Consider the following 12643-nt stretch of genomic DNA (forward strand, 5'->3'; position numbering starts at 1 on the left):
ACCTCACTAGTTCAGCATACATACAGTTGGCACTAATAGGGATCATTTCTGTAGCAGAAAATGACCTGTGATTAGATTCATAGATGACCTGCAGATTGCAGGTTTCATGTGAGGCGTGTTCACTCATATTTAACACCTGTGGTTAAACATGTGCAGGTCCTCAGCTCCATCAGTATCTATGACACCACCTTGGTCATATAATCAATAATAAATTTATGTTTGTCAGGATTTTCAGCAGTCAGCTGTGCATGAACACGCAGGATCCAACATGGACGAGACTCAGTCAGCTTTTATAAGGAATTTATTTCAATATTTCAAGAGTTTCATTTATAACTAATTCATGTCATTATACAACGAGCCGCTCATCAAACTATCTCAACTCTGTGTGAGTGTGTGTGTGTGTGCATAAATGTGTGTGTGTGTGTGAGTGTGCATAAATGTGTGTGTGTGTGTGTGAGTGTGCATAAATGTGTGTGTGTGTGTGAGTGTGCATAAATGTGTGTGTGTGTGTGTGAGTGTGCATAAATGTGTGTGTGAGGCAGGCTAATCAATACTCAGATTTAATGATACATCAGTGTTTCTGTCAGTGCTCACAAACTAACGTGACCTCAGGTGACCCCGCTGGGTGCACGTGTGTGTGATGATATTACATCATCTATAAGTAGGATTACTTTCATTATAATAATTATTATTATTCACACGACCCTGATATTCAGTCTGGGAAACCCCGCTGGAACCCATCTACACCCAAAGCACTGTGGGTAACAGAGTCCTGTGAGCGGGACACATGCCCCGCCCCCTAATGCTACCCCAACCTCAAGCTTTAGCTCCGCCTTCCCCTCAGCAGGGTAATTTCACAGTCTCCACCCTGCCATCTGAGCAGGGAATCATGGGTATTGTAGTCAAGCACAGACCCACAGGCAGCATGTGTGGCCTGGATCAGCTGAGACTTGTGGGTAATGTAGTCCTTCTGTGCTGTAGACATTTGTGGGTGGAGTTTATCCATCACCACAACTGGGAAGTGTTGGTGCTGCAGTCCAGACGTTTTTGCTTAAAAATGGAAGTGTTTCAATCCAAACTGTCCATCAGGAGGGGATTATGGGAGCTGTAGTCCATATGAGGGCAGTTCAGTGTTCAGCCAAGAAGGATTGTGTGCGTTTAGGTCAAGACAGAGGAGGATTGTGGGTCATGTAGTCCAGCATAAAGTTGTTGCAGTCAAAACCAAGGAGGATTGTGGGTGCTTTAGTGGAAGCAGGGGGAAAGACAGGGAGTTGTAGTCCAAACACAGTGCGGTTTGAGGAGTTGTAGTCCAAACAAAGGGTGCTTTGAGGAGTTGTAGTCCAAACAAAGGGTGGTTTGAGGAGTTGTAGTCCAAACAAAGGGTGCTTTGAGGAGTTGTAGTCCAAACAAAGGGTGCTTTGAGGAGTTGTAGTCCAAACAAAGGGTGCTTTGAGGAGTTGTAGTCCAGGCAGAGGAGGACAGTAGCAGATGAAGTGTGGAAAGGGAGGGCGTGGGGGTGTAGAGGTGCAGGCAGAGGAGGATTGTGGGTGTTGTAGTCCAGTGGTTGTTTGTTACTTTAAGCCCTGAAATAGACTGTGTGTTTGAGCCCCATCGTTTATTTACAGTCACACAAGTCTGTATGTACACTACACACCAACACGTGCACACTCACACACACACACACACACACACACACACACACACACACACACACACACACACACACACACCATCTTCACATCACACAAACCAATAAATAAATAGATAAATAAATAAATAGCATGATATAAATACTTCAGTACCAGCTCTACAGGCTCTGATTCATTATGTACTGATAATAAACCAATCAGCTGTGAGTCTGTCCTCGTCTCAGATTAAAAACATCCTGACCCATCAGTGCGTGCGCCCGTCACCCTCCCAGAGGAGAAAACAAAAACCCGCTGGAGGGAGGAGCCTGGGCGTGACGTTAACAGCAGTTCCCGTGAAGACGGTCGGCCAATCAGAGCCTGTCGCGTGCGGGGACCCAGATGTAGGGTCCGCTCTGCTCCTCGATGACCACTTTGACGTGGTGGTAGACTTCCTCGAAGCTGTCGCCGTGCACGATGGCTGGAAGACAGGCAAAGATGGCATCAAACCCCGAGACGCTCGTACGTTTCACACGTGAACGCTCGTGAACTTTATTGAATTATTGTTTCACCTGTGAAGCACTCCAGGAAGTCCTGCTCCAGCTTGATGGCTCGATCCAGAGCTTTCCTCGCCTGCTCCTCCGACAGGCGCTTGTTCAAGTCCCTGCACCAATGTCACACGTGTTAATCCTCACAGTGACATCACAATGCTCTGACTCCGCCCACAAAACCATAACAGTTTGAATCAAATCTTAAAAAAAGAAAATGTAAAATTTTAATTAATTTTCTTTTCAAAAATGTAATTGAATGACATTTGAGATTTTCATGTTTGAATTTTAATTTACTTTAAGATTTAAAAATTAAGAACCTCCCTGAATCGCAACCTGTGGTGTTGGGGGCTTTTTGTCCCCTGGTAGGGTCTCCCGTGGGGGCCCAGCTGGGCACCCACACTACAGTCTGAGGCACAACTCGTCTATCTTCCAGCAGATGTCAGAATCTCATCTCTGCTTTTGCAGACCTCTGTCTGTTACTGGATCTGGGAGGTTGGTCTGATTTGACCTTTATGGGCGGAGTCAGAGAGCAGTTTGATCTGACCTCATGTTTTTACGTGACGTGTTAGACTCACAGGATGTTCTCCAGCGACCGCGGTCGGATGAAGATAGCGATGGGGTGGAGCTGTGCTGCCTGCAGCCTCCTCACGGCGTTGGCCGACACATCCAGGATGCAGTGCTTCCCCTGCACACACACACACACTGTCACAATACTGCCACTGTGGGAGTGGAAACGGCCACTGTGGGAAAGTGCGGACTGTCACCTGCTCGGCCACCTGTCGCACACTCTGCACCGACGTCCCATACAGGTGGTTGTTGTACTGCCCCGCCTCGATGAAGCGGTGCGACTGGATGTCCCGCTCCATCTGTTCCCGTGACGCCACAAAGTGATAGTCCCGCCCATCCACCTCGTAGTCCCTGCGAGGGCGAGTCGTATCTGTGAGAGAGAGAGGCACACATTAGAAACCTGTCTGTTCAGTTCCTGTTTGACCACCTGTAGGCGGAGCCTTACGGGGAACGCAGGAGCCGAACTTGTCGGGGAACTCGGACAGCAGGTCGTCGTTGACGCGGTCTTTGGTGGGTCCCAGGATGATGATGGGGCGGGCATAGTCCACTGAACACACACACAGTCATGTGACCCACAGTCAGAGGCGGGAACAGTTTGATTTAAAGTCTGGGGTCAAAGGTTACTGGTGACACTGACCTTCAATCTGAGTGATGAGCTCGTAGCTGTGAACGAAGCCTTCTCTACCTGCAAGAAGAAGAAACACCTGAAAACACAGGAAGTGACTTCATACGAAGATCTGACCCACGACGGGGACATGATGAGGAGGAGGGTCTGAGGTTACATGAACCCTCAGTTTGACTGAGTCACGTGGTTAGAAGTGAGAGAGGTCAGAGGTCACTTCCTGTTGTCAGTCTGGAGGTTCCTGTGATGCTGTGATGAGGTCAGAGCTGATGGACGTCTCTGTGTTTTTGTGTTTCTGAGTCTGAGTGACTTCCTCTGGATCCTCACAGAGGAGAAAACAGGAAGTAGATACTTCCACTTCCTGTATCATCAGCACAGCCTGCAGGTTTTATTTAACTTCCTCACACTGAACATGGAGCTTCGATGAATGACCTCTGACCTCTTCCTGTTCCTGAGCTCTCAGGTTCCTCCTCACTGATCATCAGGAGGTCAAACTATCATCACAGGAGTGTGTGTGGAGGAGTCGCTGATTAATAACCACGCCTCCTCCTCCTCCTCCTCCTCCTCCTCCTCTGTGTGTGTTACTGGTGATTTTACCTTTGCTCTTCATCCGTGACCACTCCTTCCTCTCCACTCTGAAACACACACACACACACACACTGTTTGGTTCCATGTTGTATTATTGTCTTTATCTTACAGTATAAAGCACCTGAGGTGACAGTCAGTGTGTGTGTGCAGCATTCACTGACCTGTGTGTGTGTGTGTGTGCAGCATTCACTGACCTGTGCTTGGAGGGGACGTAGCCCAGCTCCTCCAGCTCCCCCTGCTGGTTGACCCTGCGTGCCTGCCACCACTCGTCGTCGGCGCTGTCGATCACGTGGAAGACCTCGCCAAAGTTAAAGTCCAGCGCCTGCGACAGCACGCCGCAGTCCCACTGCTTATCGTAGTCGAAGAGCGCCCTGTAACACACACAGCACACCATGGAGAACGCCGCTCATCGCTCCTGTGGACCTCAGGAGGTCATGTGACCGCCTCAGACTGTCAGCTGACTGGGAGTCATTTAAATTTAGAACATCTGGAGTCAGAAGTTGTTCCAGGAGTTCTCTGTGTGTTCTTCACACACTTCGGACCGACAAACACAGACACACACAGTCCTGTTTTCATATCTTAGTGAGGACATCAATTGACATATTACTTACCCTAACCATCAAAAATGAAAGCGTACCCATAACTGTGACCCTAAAACCACATTGTGAGTCTCAAAGATGTCTTCATAGTCCCCATGATGGCTGTTGGTCCCCACAAGCATAGTAGTATTTAAATGTTGGTCCTCACAAAGATATATAAACATGTACACACACACTATGTATTTGTATTAAATGTATAGTAATTATTCACTAAAAGTTATGAATTCTAAACTGTACAAATACAGCTTATTACAGCTCATACAGCGCTTTTCTACTCACTCACAGTGCTTTATGCAACGTGTGCATTCACCCAAGCACATTTTCTTTCTAGCTAACAGTCACACACACTCATACTCCGATGGATGCATCCATCTCTGAATCTAGATGGTTGATGGTTACAGCTGAGTGACACATGATGGAGTAAAGCCCACCTGTTCACAGGTGTCATGACTGTGAGGTCGTTCTGACTCATTCACAGTAGGAACAGATGAATGAGGCCGGGCGTGCTGCCCTGAGGAGACCTGGTCCAGGTGTCTCAGTGTGGAGGAGCTGTCACAGGTGAGCTCAGGTTACCTGATGTAGAAGGTGCGGCTGTTCCTCAGACTGCCGGACGAGCTGTTCATCATCTGCTCCCTCAGGTCGTGGATCTTTGCCTCGAAGCGACTGTACTCTGAAAACACACACTCAGAGTTTAAACAGGTTCAAGGGTCAAAGGTCACACAGGTACAAGGGTCACATGATCAGAGGTCGTTACACACAGTGAGCAGGACCAACCATCAGCATCACTGCAGGCCAATCACAGCTCACAGATGGATCAGGAGACCCTGCTGTTTCTCAATATGTGTACTTGTGTGTACTTGTGTGTACTTGTGTGTACTTGCATGTACTTGTGTGTACTTGTGTGTACTTGCATTCTCGTGGACTTGTGATACGTCATCAGTAACAGTACTGCTCCAATTCAAAGTAGCATCAAGCCAAGTACTCTCAAAATTCCCAGATGTGTTCTGGCTCCTCCCATTTTACCCAGCATGCATCGGTGGTGTCTTATGTGGACTTGGTGCAGCCAAATATCCCAGAATGCATTTTGTCCAAACTCAAACACGGCAGTGACGTAGGACAGCTGCTAAACAAATATGACTCTGTGTAAGAAAATAACTTTTAAGATATTTTGAGGGGAGAATGTCACTGTGTGAACTTCAAATATCAGGACATCACATATTTGTAAAAGCGCTCCGACGTTTTCAGAGACGTCTGTTACCCACCAGCTGTCAGCTGACCATGAGGTCAAGGGTCACCAGAGCAACAACAGCGGACTCCATCGTTTTTAACCCCCCGCGGTCTTTCACTGCTCAGGTTAAACATATAAGTCACTTAGATAAAATGTTCATGTTTGCTTTATTTGCCAAAGTGCTTGAAATACTGTTTTATCTTTTTTCTTAAAGAAACTCCCACACCATGTGGAATTTCCACTGCAAATATTAATCACAGTAAAATTACGAGGGGATGGCAGTGAAACCTCTGGAGCTGTGATGTCATCAAGTCAAGTACACTGATGTTCCAGCTGTGGAACGATCGCGCTGTGTTCTCAGGAAGTCCGGACTGACGCGTGAACTTACAACGTCCGGACTAGTGAGAACGCGAGTACGGAGTCGCGTACTGGAGTAGTGAGAAACGGGTTAGGTGTGTGTGTGTGTGTGTGTGCGTGTGTGTGTGTCCTCACCCTCAGGTCTGTACTGTGCTACTATGGTAACAGTCTGCCCGGCGTTCTTCAGAGCTGCTGCTGCCTGCTCATGTGTGGCGTACCGGAGGTCCACCCCGTTCACCTGCACACACACACACACGTTAGTTGAGTGGATCTGTGGTCAGTACCTCTGCCTGACCAGCAGGGGGCAGCCTGGTTACACTTTTGTTTCTGCTGGTTACAAACTGATCTGTGACTGAGGACCAGAGCTGATGTAACACCAGACAAGTTACTCATCAGAGTACTCTGGTTACTTTTCTGTTGTAGTTTGAGAGGCCCGCGGGCCACATCCGGCCCGGCGTACATTTATATCCTGCCTGCGAGATCATTTTATATAGATGTACTATTATTGTTATGCATGGCCCGGCGACATGAGGCGCTAATAATATATAAACTACAGATCCCATAATGCAGCGCTGCAGCCTCCTTGCTGAACGCTAGGCTAACTGGGAACATTCCTGCATCAATAAAGTCAAACTTCTGTTATTGTGAAGCTCGCCGCTCACGATGGTGGAGAGAAAAGTTGATTCTGAAAGCAGAGCCTTTCAGCGCCAGTGGGAGGCTGAATATATGTTTACAGACATGCTGCTAAACCCGTGTGTCTTATTAGTGGAGCTAATGTGGCTGTAATGAAGGAATTTAATTTAAGACGGCACTACGAGACAAAACGTCAGGATGAGCTGAAAAACCTAAACGCAGAAACTACAGAAAGTAGAAGAGCTAAAGAAGAATCTGACATTTCAGCTGATGTTTAAATCTGTTTAAATCACCGTCAGTTTCAGTCTTTTATGTGGGAAATAGATTCAGAGTTTGCCGACACTCCTCATCATACAGAGGTCCGCTGGCTGAGTTGGGGAAAAGTTCTCAACAGAGTTTTTGAGCTCAGCAAGGAAACCTGTCAGTTCATGGACATGTATGATGCGGTGAAGGCGTTTCAAGCTGTCACAAATGCACCAGTGCAGCCTGCCTCACTTTCCCTGTTGCAGAGTCATGTTGAACCAAGTCAGCGGACTTTGCTGAGCTGCACCTGTGCAGATTCAGATGGAGCTGCAGTGTAATGATGCACTCAGGGAAAGTACGACACTGACTGGCCCGCACAGTTTATTAGCTCCACTCCTGCAGCAACGCCCAGCTCCGTCTACATGCGGCTCCAACCTTGTGTTTGCTTTCATTTACTTTTTCTGGGGTTTTGGCAGCATGTTCATATTTCTAACTTGCATCATTTTGACAGGATATATTTTTGTGAAGAGCAAAATATTTAAAGTTAAAGTTTATTTATTCTGGAATTATATTTCTGTCTGTTTTTATTCAGATTTATTTTTAAAAAACATTGTTTAAGTGTGTTCAATAAATGTTTATCTTGTTTGGCCCAAGACCTAAAGTGTGCCTTGAGTTTTGGCCCCCTGTGCGATTGAGTTTGACACCCCTGCTCTAAAGTATTCCTATTATTTTGGACTTCATGTTTTCATGAGTTATTTAGAGAAACATGATCAATAACTCCAACAGGTGTTTACAACTAACACCTGTTGGAGTTATTGATCATGTTTCTCTAAATAACTCACCTGCTCTGAAGACCTGCTGTGTGTGTGTTTGTGTGTATTACACTGAGGATCTGTGTGTGTTTGTGTGTATTACACTGAGGATCTGTGTGTGTGTTTGTGTGTATTACACTGAGGATCTGTGTGTGTGTTTGTGTGTATTACACTGAGGATCTGTGTGTGTGTTTGTGTGTATTACACTGAGGATCTGTGTGTGTTTGTGTGTATTACACTGAGGATCTGTGTGTGTGTTTGTGTGTATTACACTGAGGATCTGTGTGTGTTTGTGTGTATTACACTGAGGATCTGTGTGTGTTTGTGTGTATTACACTGAGGATCTGGTCTCCCTTGCGGAGCTCCCCGCTCAGGTCTGCTGGGCCTCCTGCGAGGATGAAGGAGATGAAGATGCCCTCTCCGTCCTCTCCGCCCACGATGTTGAAGCCGAGGCCGGTGGAGCCGCGCTGCACGCACACCCTGCGAGGCTCCCTCGAGTACTCGTCCTCTCCCATCATGCCACGGGGGATCGGGGAGTATCGCCGCGGTGACGGAGGAGGGAGGGCTTGTGGGTAATCGCACATGTAGTCCGGCTCCATGTAGGCTGCAGAGAGGACGGAAGAGTCAGCAGCTGATCTCTGACATCTGGATCAGGGTCACAGGTCTAACATCTAGATCAGAGACAGGTCTAACATCTGGATAAGGGTCACTGGTATAACATCTGGATCAGGATCAGGGTCAGAGGTCTAACATCTGGATAAGGGACACGGGTCTAACATCTGGATCAGGGTCACGGGTCTAACATCTGGATCAGAGACAGGTCTAACATCTGGATCAGGGTCACTGGTATAACATCTGGATCAGGGTCAGAGGTCTAACATCTGGATAAGAGACACGGGTCTAACATCTGGATCAGGGTCACGGGTCTAACATCTGGATCAGGGTCACGGGTCTAACATCTGGATCAGGGTCACGGATCTAACATCTGGATCAGGGACAGGTCTAACATCTGGATCAGGGTCACGGGTCTAACGTCTGGATCAGGGACAGGTCTAACATCTGGATCAGGGACAGGTCTAACATCTGGATCAGGGTCACGGGTCTAACATCTGTATCAGGGACAGGTCTAACGTCTGGATCAGGGACAGGTCTAACATCTGGATCAGGGTCGCGGGTCTAACATCTGTACCAGGGACAGGTCTAACATCTGTATCAGGGACAGGTCTAACATCTGTATCAGGGACAGGTCTAACATCTGTATCAGGGTCACGGGTCTAACATCTGGATCAGGGTCACAGGTCTAACATCTGTATCAGGGTCACGGGTCTAACATCTGTATCAGGGACAGGTCTAACATCTGGATCAGGGTCACGGGTCTAACATCTGTACCAGGGACAGGTCTAACATCTGTATCAGGGACAGGTCTAACATCTGTATCAGGGACAGGTCTAACATCTGGATCAGGGTCACGGGTCTAACATCTGGATCAGGGTCACAGGTCTAACATCTGGATCAGGGTCACGGGTCTAACATCTGTATCAGGGACAGGTCTAACATCTGGATCAGGGTCACGGGTCTAACATCTGGATCAGGGATGGGTTTAACTGGTTGCTGACTGTGTGTTTGACACATTATTCTGGATTAATCTGTTATGAATGATAATCTTATGCATAGCAAAGCAAAAATCCTGGACCTTCCTCTGAGTCTGAGTCTTGAGTTCAGCATCAGGATCAAAGCCTGATAGGATCAAACATTCCTGGAGCTTCTTGAAGGAAAACCTCATTAAACTCATTTTAAAGCCTGACTGTGTCCTGGTTTCATCTTCTGAGGAGTTCAGAATTAGTCTGAGCTGAAAGTGCGCATCTGTCCTCTGGGTGGCGCTGCAGGGAAACTAAAGTCATCATTCAGAGCGAACTCACATCTGTACAGACGACTGATATGCAGTATTATTTACAATATTACTGTAGCATTATCACTGTAATCAACCTGTGAGCAGGTCTAGTCAGTGTGATGCTGTACAGGTGTGCTTACAGCTGGTCAGGTCGGGGGGGCTGTATCGATCAATTGGGTGGATGTACTGTGAGGTGGGCGTGGCCACCTTCAGGTAGACCACCTCTCCTGTATTCTTCAGGGCTGACACGGCGTCTTCGTGCAGGACGTCCTCCAGAGACATGTGGTTGACCTGCCGGGGGGCGGAGCCTCACGTTAGACCACAGTCACATCAGTTTAGCGTGTCAGAGAGAACACGTGTGATGTTACGTACTGCCAGGATTTTGTCTCCAATCTGCAGCCGCCCGTCACGGTGTGCCGCCCCGCCCTCAATGATCTTGGTGACGTAGATGCTGTTGTCTCCAGGGACGTGCTGGTTCCCCACGCCGCCCGCTATACTGAAGCCCAGACCTGCACCGGGAGGCGGGGTTAGATTAACAAAACCCAGAACACAGCGAGTGATGAAGATCAAACTGACTCATGGGAAACAACGTTTATAGATTAAAAAGGTGATGAACTAAAATATGTTACTGACGTAATCAGTGTGTCACAAAATGTTAAAAATATATAAAGTAATAAATCTCCAGGTGTGACTGGTTCCACATGAGGTGACACGTTCAGGTGTGTTTCTGCTTCCTGTTTGACCAAACTTTATTTATAACAGGTTTATTAAAGATCACTACAGTACGTGGACCTGCTGAGGAATCACAGAGTAAAGGTGAATCTCCCGTATGAAGCCTCTGTCATGTCTCTAATTCTTCTGTAGCTGACATGAAACATATTTAAGAACTGTAATGACTCTAACAGTCCAGCAGAGGGCGGCAGAGCAGCTGGAATCACAGTTACATAAGAGCTGCTCTCCTGTCTCACCTTTGGGTCCTTTCATCAGTTTGATCTGTGTGATGCGTTCGCTCGGTGGGCGTCTCCGCAGCACGTACAGCCTGACAACAGGCCCCGCCTCCTTCAGCGCCTCCACAGCGATGGAGTGAGTGACCTCCCGGACGTCCACATCGTTAACGAATACGATGCTGTCGTTCACCCTGGTGATGAAGAGAGAGACAGTCATTGTCACCTCCTCAAACAGCTGTTTGAAGGCTCAGGTGTGATCAGGTTTAGGTCCTTTAAAGGTGAGAGGCTCAGCTTCATGTCCTCAGAAAACACAAGCACAAGCAAAGAGTCTGTGTGTGTTTCTGTGTGTGTCTGTTTGTGTGTGCACCTGAGGCGTCCGTCCTGGGCAGCGGCTCCTCCGGGGATGATCTTGGTGATGAAGATGGAGGGGTCGTCTCCGATGTGAGGATTGTCGGTTCCTCCCGCGATGCTGAAGCCCAGACCAGAGTTACCCTGAACACACACACATTAACACACACATGAACACACTGTACCTGATGCAGACCTGGGTCTCCCTGTATGTGGATCCCGGATGAGCCCCCACTTACACCAGCACCTGGCCCATGTGCTCAGTGAGCTCATAAATCAAATCTGGGAGTGAATCTAAGACAAACAGCCAGCCCAGGCCCAGGAGAGTTATCCAGCTGTCAGGTTAGCTTCCTGCACAGCTGGATAACCTGGAGCTCTGCAGATGTTGGCGTTTTTATCAGACTCAGACTGACGTCCAAACCAGCTGACTTTTGGATCTTCAGCTCTCAGAGGGGAGACAGGAGTGAAGTGAGGCTGTAGAGATATTTGGTGTTTTCTGGTTTTGTATTTTTGATAATCTTGAACTTTGGTTTTATGTTCTGTATTATTTATTCTTCTGGTCATAATGTTATATTCTGTTTTCTATAGATCCTGCTTTCTGTGGCGTTAGTTCCCTTCATGATGGAGCAACGAGGTGAAGAAAGACAAGCTGAAGGTTCGTTGGTCCAGCAGACCCAGTGTTCCTCTGCTCATGGTCTCTGTTAGAGACAGGGGGAGTAAGTCGGACATCCAGTAGTGGAGCTGCTGCTCCTTCACTTTGAAAGGACCCTGATGAGGACGTCCTGAGGAGCTGAAACCTGCCACTGGGCTGAGAGGCCTCATGGTGTGAACTAGGACTGGGCGATTTATCGAGTTTTTTAAAAATATCGATATATTTTTATACGAGATATAAGATGTGACAATATCCTTTATATCGATAGAGTCTATGTTACTTTATAATTATAGTTGTGGAGCCGCAAGTTTGCCTCTCTTTCGTCCACTTTTGTCTCTACGCAACGTTACTCCGCCTCGCCTCTCCTTCACTGAACTCCACTCCCCCTCCTCCCCCATTGCTTCACCTGCAGGCAGCGACAAGATGGACACGGGAAATCTCCATTAATGAGTTACTGCGCATCGCCCCGTGCGTGGGGCTGGACGGTGTCAACGTGTTAACGAGCTAACCACGCTAACGAGCTAACCACGCTAATGCCATGCACGGCCTGAAATCCTTTCATTCTCTCAAAAGTTGACAGCGCGCCTTATGTATGAATTCTGGTTGTGCTTGATGACCGTGAACCGATTTTATGTGGTACACGGCGCTCAGCAATCTGTCAATAAATGTTTTAGTACGACTTTGGTAAGTGACGGAGCCGCACCGCTTGATGGATTGTCGGAGCATTACGGCTACCGAGGAGCCTCGCGGAGTGATACGTGCTGTGCTTCAGCGTAATATTACCGTACTGTGTGTGTATAAGGACCATAAATGGCACCTGTAAGAGACACGGTTACAAAGAGGATTTCAAACTGCAGGCTGTCAGTCACGCAGTAGAAGTTGGGAACAGAGCAGCTGCTTGTTATTATGCTCAGCATCTGTTAGTTTACATTTTGACTGCACAATTGTGAGCTCTTTGTTATGCACAAAAACAACATAGT

At 47.6% G+C, this 12643-nt stretch overlaps 1 protein-coding gene across 3 annotated transcripts in view; it reads right to left on the minus strand.

The window, feature by feature from the left end:
- Positions 1 to 283: 283 nt before the first annotated feature.
- Positions 284 to 12643, minus strand: part of dlg4b (discs, large homolog 4b (Drosophila)) — a 42703-nt gene continuing 30343 nt past the window's right edge. For all 3 annotated transcript variants that reach the window (XM_084922924.1, XM_084922925.1, XM_084922926.1), the window contains 15 exons: positions 11031 to 11155; positions 10685 to 10854; positions 10089 to 10225; positions 9857 to 10007; positions 8161 to 8429; positions 6273 to 6375; positions 5126 to 5222; positions 4148 to 4324; positions 3963 to 4000; positions 3381 to 3428; positions 3189 to 3290; positions 2941 to 3113; positions 2752 to 2861; positions 2198 to 2289; positions 284 to 2106 (listed from right to left, as the gene is read on the minus strand). In XM_084922924.1, the coding sequence (XP_084779050.1) occupies positions 2000 to 2106; positions 2198 to 2289; positions 2752 to 2861; positions 2941 to 3113; positions 3189 to 3290; positions 3381 to 3428; positions 3963 to 4000; positions 4148 to 4324; positions 5126 to 5222; positions 6273 to 6375; positions 8161 to 8429; positions 9857 to 10007; positions 10089 to 10225; positions 10685 to 10854; positions 11031 to 11155 (1899 nt within the window). In that variant the 3' untranslated portion in view covers positions 284 to 1999. The remainder of the gene's footprint in view (positions 2107 to 2197; positions 2290 to 2751; positions 2862 to 2940; positions 3114 to 3188; positions 3291 to 3380; positions 3429 to 3962; positions 4001 to 4147; positions 4325 to 5125; positions 5223 to 6272; positions 6376 to 8160; positions 8430 to 9856; positions 10008 to 10088; positions 10226 to 10684; positions 10855 to 11030; positions 11156 to 12643) is intronic.

This window comes from Perissodus microlepis, chromosome 3 (genome assembly GCF_051167445.1).
Source record: "Perissodus microlepis isolate ML-2025 ecotype Zambia chromosome 3, ASM5116744v1, whole genome shotgun sequence".
Taxonomy (NCBI): Eukaryota; Metazoa; Chordata; class Actinopteri; order Cichliformes; family Cichlidae; genus Perissodus; species Perissodus microlepis.